At 31.3% G+C, this 8,011-nt stretch overlaps 1 protein-coding gene across 1 annotated transcript in view; it reads left to right on the top strand.

The window, feature by feature from the left end:
• Positions 1-7,672, top strand: part of LOC106465466 (cation-independent mannose-6-phosphate receptor-like) — a 54,014-nt gene extending 46,342 nt beyond the window's left edge. The window contains exons 32-38 of the mRNA XM_022393370.1: positions 576-786; positions 2,043-2,126; positions 3,112-3,290; positions 5,146-5,255; positions 6,690-6,775; positions 6,948-7,112; positions 7,660-7,672. Of these exons, the coding sequence (XP_022249078.1) occupies positions 576-786; positions 2,043-2,126; positions 3,112-3,290; positions 5,146-5,255; positions 6,690-6,775; positions 6,948-7,112; positions 7,660-7,672 (848 nt within the window). The remainder of the gene's footprint in view (positions 1-575; positions 787-2,042; positions 2,127-3,111; positions 3,291-5,145; positions 5,256-6,689; positions 6,776-6,947; positions 7,113-7,659) is intronic.
• Positions 7,673-8,011: the final 339 nt, after the last annotated feature.

Genomic DNA, 8,011 nt, shown 5'->3' with positions numbered 1-8,011 from the left:
GATAAACATTTTAATTCATTTATTCGCCACAGATGCAAATCATGTTTTGACATAAATATTGAATTGTAGCTGACTTGGTATTAAACTGCAGATTCAATAAAAGTTTCCATTAAAAGAAGACAAATATAGTTAAAACAGCATAGGTGACGAAAATATCAAAATTGAATATTGGTTGAACGATGGCCAAGTTTTTTGTTTTCATTTAAAGAAGGGTGACATTTCGAGCTGTCGCTCTTTGTTTGGTCGTACAGCTTACAATCACCTTGTAAGCTGCATGATCTGACGAAGAGTGGTAGCCTGAAACGTCATCCTTCTTTAAATAAAAATGTACAAAAAACTTGGTGATTGTTCAACCTATTATTTAATTTTTTCGTTCAATTAAGTATCGAAGCAATACAGTCACAAAAATACATAAAAAAATAATCATTCAAAACTTCAAACAATGTATTCATTCTCAAATCAAGAATAAAGAATGAAAAACAGGGATACAATATTAAACATTAAAGTTTTAGAAAAAAAATAGCCTCCTTCAAATCCTGCTATTGATACTGAAACTTTTATACGTTTTACAACAGATGATGGTAGTTTGCTCTTGACTTACACCGAAGGCAGTAACACAGCCTGTGAAACGTTGGGCCGACACGATAATAGACAGTTTGCTTCCTCACATATCAAATTCAAATGTGGGAACACGATTGGACAACCCAGACTTCTTTCCGACACTGCACGTGATGGTTGTGTCTTCGAGTTTTTATGGGTGACTAGTGTAGCCTGCCCTGAGAAAGTGTAAGTTGATGACTGTTACACCTGTATCTCAAGAGGTACACAGACTTTAATCTTGTCCAATCGATATATGTTGGTTGAGAATGTTCAACCAGAATGTTGGTTGAGATCTCCCAGTGAAACCTTTAAGAACTATAAAACTTTCTTTAAATATGCCTAAAAAAATGTATGAAATTGAAATTAAAGCTAAATTTGATGTAATGAAATATATATTGATCAAACAAAGCATTCTCTCTCTATTAGGTTAAAAAAAAACACTAAAGGTTATTGTTTTATGAGGTAGAAATAAAATCTGCTGTAAACTTACGTATTCTTTGTACAATTCATGTTTTATAGTTGAAGGAGTCAAAAATTATGTAGCTAAAATATCCCATGAAAGAAATATCGGTGGATCGTTTGAAATTTATAAAAACAGATATTTGAAATAAAGAAATGGATTTATAATTGAGTGAATGTTGGGAATAACTTTTTTTATCTATTGCACAGTTGTATGATGTAAGTCTTAAAATAAGTAGAAAAATGTGAAGGTAATAAAGAAAAATCACCTTTTAAAAATTATGGTAGTAATTATTTACTTAGCGACATTTCGAGTAAACACTCTTTTTCAAGCCAGAAACAAGCCTGTCGGTTAACGACAATTACAGGAACATATCTGTCGGTTAACGACAATTACAGAAACTTATCTGTCGGTTAACGACAATTACAGGAACTTATCTATCGGTTAACGGCAATTACAGGAACTTATCTATCAGTTAACGGCAATTACAGGAACTTATCTATCGGTTAACGGCAATTACAGGAACTTATCTGTCGGTTAACGGCAATTACAGGAACTTATCTGTCGGTTAACGGCAATTACAGGAACTTATCTGTCGGTTAACGGCAATTACAGGAACTTATCTGTCGGTTAACGGCAATTACAGGAACTTATCTGTCGGTTAACGGCAATTACAGGAACAAGCCTGTCGGTTAACGACAATTACAGGAACAAGCCTGTCGGTTAACGACAATTACAGGAACATATCTGTCGGTTAACGACAATTACAGGAACATTGATATAACTATTAGTTATGAATATTAATGCAGTTTACAAAAAGATTCTTCTTTTACCTCTGATGATAGCTCTCCGAGACCAGTGAAACAAGTTTTATTTTTTATCTGATTTATTTTAATAATGTTCTATTTGTGTGTTTTCTTGCATTGCCGTTGAATCTGAGCATGAAGTCGATCTAACTTTTTGGACTTTGTTTTTATTTCAGTGATTTAATGATACCAGAAGATAATGGAATTATCTATGACAAAAGATTGGATGTAAGAATGAATGTTTCACGTCAGCTAAGTCGGTAAGTTGTACTTCCTGCTCGTAAGCTAGTGTTAAAGGCTTCAGTGATATAAATGACCGTATAACATCAAATCTGTTATTTTTCTTTAATTGGACACTCAGTGTTTCACATTCCACTAAGTTTGTATCTGAGGTGTATTACTAGTTTTCTGAATTTTTGTTGAAACGTTCTTTGTGAAGTTAGGCCTACTATTGAACCTCGCCTGTTATTCATTTTCACTCAGAACTAGAAGAGCAGCTGAGAATGTAATAGTTTAGGTAATGTGGTTTTTAATTAATTGTTTATTGTGTTTAGAAATTAACAAATTTATTATCACTTATTTTTAAATATCTTTTAAACATTGTCCAATTTTTTCTCTGTGAAAGTTCTGGACACTGTATTATGTAGTAAAGAATTATTTTTTTTTAATTGTAAGTTTTGAATGGGGAAAGGAGGAATTGCATTCTGTCACAATCTGTTTAAGACTCATTTAAAGGTAATTGGTTCTCGACACTGTAAATAATGAATTTTATTTCATATATTTATTCATTGTTAGCGACTAAGAGCTACTGTGCAAAAGCTTTCTGAACATTGGTCGAGCATGGCCTAGTGGTCAGCATGCTAAACTTTACACATCCTGATGCTGCAAAGTCACGATCTACACTCTGGGTATTAACGAACATTGGTAAAATCAATCTTATTGGTCAGAAAAGCTCAAGAGTTGGCAACAGATGATGTTGACTAGCTGCTTTCTCTGTAGTCTTTCAGTTCAAACATTAGGGACAGCTATTTGTAGATTGACTTTCTAGAGCTTTGTGCAAATATATGAAACAAACGGTCGTTTTGTCTTGTGTTCGATCCTGGTGAGTAATTGCTTGGTAAAAACACTACCTGATCATCTCGTACTTGTTTTAAATATTTTATTTTTTCACAAAAAAATGAAGATCTTTAACTGGTACAAGGATTTGACCTCTTCCTCAATTATTTGTTGTTCCCTTTTTTTCAGAACTTTTAAAGTTAGAGAAAGTAGAAACCACGATGATTACGTTTATTATGTTAATATGAATGGAGGGTTAAAAGATATAGATGCCACCTGTTCCCAAGCTGCCGTCTGTCAAACAAACACCAACAAAACTTTTTTTAGAGACGTGGGCAGCTTTCCTACGAGAGAGTTCGTCCTGAAAGGTTGGTATTAAAACTGTTTGAACTTCTGTCATCATTTCTATAATCTTTTTTATGTGAAATTTGTCATTTTACCAATGTGTTACTATTTTTTTCTCTTTTGTGGACTTTTTTTGCACGTGTTCAATAAATACGCATTTCTTGAAAAAAAAAATTATGAATTTAATGTTGATGTTAATATGGTTGAAAAATCAATATATAAATTTGTGTAAAAATGTATTCAGTGACATAATTAAGCTGGGTATTTTATAAGATGCAAGCTTCAGCATACTTGTGGCATGGCATGGTGGTTAGGGCATTTCACTCGCAGTCTGAGGGTTGCAGGTTCAAATCCCTGTCACCGAACGTGCTTGCCCTTTTGGCTATGGGGATGTTATAATGTGACAATCAATCCCATTATTTATTGAGAAAATAATAGTCTAAGAGTTAGAAGTGGGTACTATTGGCTAGCTGCCTTCCTTATAGTCTATATCTAGTAAATTAGAGACAGCTAGTGCAGGTTGCCCTCATGCAGTTTTGCACAAAATTCAAACCAATTAGCACACTTGCTCATGCATGTAAAAATTGTTTTAATAATCTCAAATTAGTTTCTTTTTTTTTCAGTTATACATTTTGTGCTAAAGTGGTTTTGGTACTTAGCCCAGGATACTTTCTTTTCTTCCAAACTGGTATTTTAGTATTAAAAGAATATATTCAAGACTTTGAGTTCCTTTATTTTGGAAAAAAAAAAGTTCAATTTTTGTTAGAAGATACTGAATGTAGATTAGCACATTTAATGAAGTACTATCAGATGTTATAAATTACAAAAGTTTCTGATAGAATAAAATCCAAGTTCAAAACGAATTATGTGCACAAATTACGGACTTATTTATGTACCGATAACTATTGGCGAGGCCCACATATTTATACGATATTTAATAATTTTTATGTTTATGCATTTTTCAACAAACGTGTAGAATTGGCTCAAAAAAAGTGAGTAAAATACAACAAGGAACTTCAGTAGTAACTAGTTGGATTAATATCACTATTGATGGATTTTTTGTGTTTAAGTTTTCAGTTAATAATTTATAAACATAATGACGTGATTTATTATTTGGGAGAACATATTACATGTTTGCCAACTTATTATAATGTTCGAGTAATGTGTTTCTTTAGTCAAGTATAGGAACATTGTGGCAGCAAAGTCGTAGTCCTTCTGGCAATTTGACGGATAACTAATTTAGAAAAACGTATTTAAAAATATCTTTGGGTCCATATGGATCTCATTGGTAATTCTAGGGTTAATAAAATATGACGTTTTACCCAATAAGATAAATATTACTATTGTTTTTCAAATAAACAGTTAGAACCGTAAATGTTTTCGTACAAATAGGTTTGTAATACAGGGTATTTTTTTGCTGTTTGATTGGTTGAGATTTGTTTGTTAATTTGGAGTCATTTCACCAAGACTTGGAAATATTTGGTATTTTAAAATCTCGTAAAAAAAGTTACTTTCTTAACTATAAAACTCCAATATTGTACAGCAGTTTTGTTTTTGTCCATCTATAGCTATTACAATAATCATTCAGAGCTTAAAGTAATATTAATTTTACTTTTGGTTAAACTTTTTTTTTAAATTGGTTTTTCATGTGAAAGCAAGATATCGAACCTTTATTAGTAATGCCTGAAAGTCTATTAAATAAAAGTCACGTGATTGGAAACTTTAGTTTTATGTATAATAGCAAAGAAAAGTTTCTAGAGTTATACAATGTTTTATAAGGCTTAGTGTGTCATCACTGCTGTTTTTCTTAAAGTTTCACGTACTACACTTTATACAGATTGAACTAAAGGATTTTTTAATGAATAATTTGTAATGTAGGCACAGAACTGCAGTTGGTTTTATCATCTTATGGTCGTAAATGCGGGAAGAATGACAAGAAGAACGTAACAACCATAATCACCTTCCAGTGTTCGACAGCAGCTGGCATTGTAAGTTTTAGAAATAAAAACAGCTGTATTTAAAATATTTCTCGCTCAAACTTGGAACTAGCGTGATATGCATTTCATGAAACAAGGAAATGAAAAGCATATTAGGAGTTAAAAAAAAAAACTTTTTTTTTTTTTTTTTTTTTTGGCACAGTGAAAGATCAATCTATTACATATTTAAGCTGACTAGTTCCAGTAATACAGTTACGATCTTCAGGGCTAATTTTAGTGAAATATCTAATAAAGATTTTATTTATTTTTTTATTTGCTCTTAATATAGAAGCACGATGTGACTGAAAGAAACAACAAAGTGAAAGTACTTAAAGGGTGTAATGTGATCTCAGTTTTCTAAGAAATGTGATGTCAAATTTTTTCTAAATGTTTTAAATATCAGAAGAAATATTGATATCTAAGAAATGGGATTGTATGTGTTACTTGTTTCTCACAGACATCTAAAAAAATCGTGTTGCAGTATTCAGTCAATGATTTTTAATGAAACATTGTTCAAGGAGACAAAAGAGGCAACCTAAAATGTTAGTTTTTAGTAGTGACCTCTAGTGTAAAGTCTCTTACATTACACCAATATAGGTACATAACACCATGACAAGAACAGTTGAACGTTAAACTTTTTCGGACTTGATTTGAGTAGCAAAGTGATTTCTAAATGAGATAGTAACTTGGGAAATGATTTCAATTTTTCTTTGGGTGTCTAGGTGCTTGAAACAACTTGTTAGGTTTAATAGGGGTGAATTTTTTTCAGTTATGACTAGTTTGAGTGATACAAGTGTTTACCAAAACTGCAAGTCTGGTTCTGGTAATCTCAGTTTTTTTAGTCTCCTTAATCAACTCTTTCTTAGAAACCCCCCCACCCCCACGTAGTTAAATCACATTCTTTAGATTAATTGATAAAATGTTTCGGTTTTACTGGAGATTAACAGTTGAAACAGGAACTTAAAAGTTATGAATTAACTCGAGCATTAGACGAGTTATGAAGAAAATATTTCATATGATTAAACTAAGTATTGACTTGTTGTAGTTTCTCATCTATAAATGTAATAAAAAGGAATATTTCAATACGTATTAATCTGTTTACAAATTTCCTCACTCGAGAAAAAGAAAATTCCACTTTTTGGAAGTAAATGTGATTAGTTGTATAGATGTTTGATAAATTTCTTCCTGGTTGTGAGGGAATGTCGGATAATTGTTTGATATGTTTTAAAACATTTATAAAAGTGAACTTTGGTACTTGACTCTTAAGAGTAGTTTAGAAACCCAGTAATTTAATTTTGTTATTAGTGTATGAAGTAACCATTTTTAAATTTCTCTGAAATACTTTACAGTTGTTGTAAAAACAAATTGAGCAATTATTGAAGTTATTGTGATGTTTAATTATGCATGAATTAAACAAATAGTTTGTATTTATAATTGTTTTTTCAGGGGAGCCCAGAATTTGTATATGAAAGCAACAATTGTGATTATCTTTTTAATTGGGAGACATCTGGTGTGTGTCCACAGAATTTCATGTAAGCTGTTTTTGATTTTATACAACTAATGTATTAGATATTTCAGTTTTAGAACTGGTGAGTTAGGTATTGGATATTTATAACTAATGTGTTGGCTATGTGGTAAGTTTTAGTATGAGTGTTGTCTAATTACAAGTAAAGAAAACTTTATAAATGTCTTGTTTCCTTACAGATCAAAGGTTGATCACGAACCTAAAGATGAAAAGAGTATTGTTCAGATAAATAAACTGGACACAAGCGAATCTGTCTCGTCTTCAACGCAGATCGTTATTGCTGTAGTACTGAGTGCTGCTCTTGTGGCGTTTATTGTGTTTATTTTTGCCAAAGGAGAGAGAAGGTTACTTCCCTTTATTTATTCTTTTTTTTTTAAATTTAATTTCTTTAAAAAACTTTATTATACAGTATTCTCATCAAACTTTGCTCGGTAAAGTATTGTTGATAAATGTGTGTCTCCACAAGATTTGAGGTTGTCATTTTAAAAGGAAACTAACAAAAACCTTTATCAGAAGAAATAATGAATCAAAGAGAAAAGAAAAGCAAGTATTTAAAATTATAACTAAATATTTTCAGGTTTTACGAGGTTTTAGTGTCTTACATTAAAAATGTTATTAAACTACTTTTTGTTTATGTTATACCAATTAGAATAGCATAAAATTGTAGCTAATAATCCATATTTTAATATATATGTTTTAAGTTCTCTGTTTTATAAGGCAATATTTAAAAAATCCTGGATTTCCCTTAGTGTGACACATTTTCTTTAGGCATCTCTTCTCTATTTTATCCCCCACCCCTCCAATAAATATGAAATTAAACATAAATTTCTCACTATAAAATCACCATTGATCAGAAAAAACATAATTTTTATAACCTTCAATTGGTTACAGGGCTATAAAATAGAAAATCAGACCCCTCCTGCCACACCCACCCATGTGTCACATCCTTTTTTCAGGATTTGTTAATAGTCCTCTCTTACGTTTAATTCTATATTATCTATAACCAAGTGAAAGCCAAGGTTTTCGTCTGTCAATATAATAAAAATGCTTCATGAGGCATGCATGCATTAGTTCATGGGAAATGTAATTTGATAGCGTAACATGAGCTCCATATTCCTCAAGTGATTTGCAATTTATAATGGTGCGAATAGTAGTTAGACATGGTTCAAAGGGCAATAAAAGAATAAAATTTAATTATAAATAGATGTATACTGTTACGAGTCTAGAGCTTCTTAGGATAAAC

Source organism: Limulus polyphemus, unplaced genomic scaffold, assembly GCF_000517525.1.
Source record: "Limulus polyphemus unplaced genomic scaffold, Limulus_polyphemus-2.1.2 Scaffold1954, whole genome shotgun sequence".
Taxonomy (NCBI): domain Eukaryota; kingdom Metazoa; phylum Arthropoda; class Merostomata; order Xiphosura; family Limulidae; genus Limulus; species Limulus polyphemus.
This window is presented reverse-complemented; position numbering and strand designations above follow the sequence as displayed.